The sequence below is a fragment of the Mandrillus leucophaeus genome, unplaced genomic scaffold, assembly GCF_000951045.1.
Source record: "Mandrillus leucophaeus isolate KB7577 unplaced genomic scaffold, Mleu.le_1.0 Scaffold207, whole genome shotgun sequence".
Lineage (NCBI taxonomy): Eukaryota > Metazoa > Chordata > Mammalia > Primates > Cercopithecidae > Mandrillus > Mandrillus leucophaeus.
In genome coordinates this window covers 2,145,429-2,146,958 of record NW_012102110.1, presented here as the reverse complement: position 1 = coordinate 2,146,958, position 1,530 = coordinate 2,145,429, and the positions used below count along the sequence as shown (strand labels likewise).

At 30.8% G+C, this 1,530-nt stretch overlaps 1 protein-coding gene across 2 annotated transcripts in view; it reads left to right on the top strand.

The window, feature by feature from the left end:
• The window catches only part of MPC2 (mitochondrial pyruvate carrier 2), a 35,272-nt gene that overhangs the window by 25,009 nt on the left and 8,733 nt on the right, over nucleotides 1–1,530 (top strand). For both annotated transcript variants that reach the window (XM_011979922.1, XM_011979921.1), the window contains one exon: nucleotides 425–536. In XM_011979922.1, coding sequence (XP_011835312.1) covers nucleotides 425–536 — 112 coding nt within the window. The remainder of the gene's footprint in view (nucleotides 1–424; nucleotides 537–1,530) is intronic.

Here is a 1,530-nt window from a genome sequence, read left to right as displayed (position 1 = left end):
ATAAATGATTTTTGTTTTGTTTTGTATCAGTTTATTTAGTGGCTTAGTGTTTGAAATACACCCACACCAAAGGAATTAACAGTATTATGTCTAGAAAGTTATTAATTATGGATGGGAGAGTCAGAGGAAGAATAAGTATCTGAATGGGTTTTTGTTTTTCAGGGTTTTGCCATGAGTATATTTTTATAAGTGGGAAGAAAATTACAGTTAATAGTCACTTTACTCTAAAGATTCCTCTTTCATGTAAGAATTGAATATTTTCTGTGACACTAAGCTACAGAAACATTATTGAAAATTCAGAATATAGCATTTCTTTGTCCCTCATCCTACATTATTGTTGTAATTACTTTACTCAATATTAAGTATTCACTGAAGTTATTGCAGCAGTATGTATGCTTTTTAAAGTAACATTTTGTTTCAACAGGGTTTATTTGGTCAAGGTACTCACTTGTAATTATTCCAAAAAATTGGAGTCTGTTTGCTGTTAATTTCTTTGTGGGGACAGCAGGAGCCTCTCAGCTTTTTCGTATTTGGAGGTAAGCCTACCAGAGATATTTTTAAAACTGTTTCAAAAGCTACTCAGGTGGCACTAATTTTTTTTTTTTTAGAGATTCATATATAATGCTAAGACAAGAAGTACCTAAAGTAGAAATTTAACATTGCTAGAAAAGTCTAGGGGTTTACAAATAAGTTTACCAGTTAACTGGCTAAAATCAGTTAAGCAGTATGTTACCTTGTTTATAGATTTAACTGTGCATCGTTTAGATGGTTAACCATTTCACATAATCTCTTTTATTAAGACAATATATACAGTTTATGATTTATTAATTTATTATGTAAACCTTTTATCACTTACTTTCAATTGTATATAATAAATTGGAACTTAAATGTATTATGTAGTATTGGAAATGATATTTAGAGTGAGGTCTTTGCTTTGATTGGAAAGTGTTCCATGAGCACTGGAAATTTTTGAACTATTTACTCAGTAGTTAATATTGTCGGTGACTTATGATAATGACATTATGATCAAATATTTGGAATCAGGATCTTTTGAGAAACCTAGGAGGTATGGTTAGCTTCATGGAATAAGTATCCTTCTTGTGCTTATACTATTCTCCATTCCATTATAAGCTGGGAGGAATAGTAAATGAAGCCCAAGAAATGGTAGAAGGGAAGGAAAGACTGGCTCTGTGGTTACTTCTTTGGATTGAGAATTGAGGAAATGGTCCTTAGCGTTAGTGAATTTAAGTGTTTACAGGCTGTTAACCCATTAGCCTGCCTGCATCATAGAAGTATATTTTACCTTAGTGGTTAGAAGTATATTTTACTTGAGTGATATTTTACTTTAGTGATTAGTATATTTTACTTTACCTGTTGATCTTATTCTTAGGAAAGGTGCTTTGTGAGTATAAATTTAAAAATTCTAGATGACCACATTTTACTAAACTTTATACATATGTTCACATGTTTGTCACACTCTTGTAGAATTCTAGAATGAGAATATTTATTAAAATAATACTTTTGCACAGG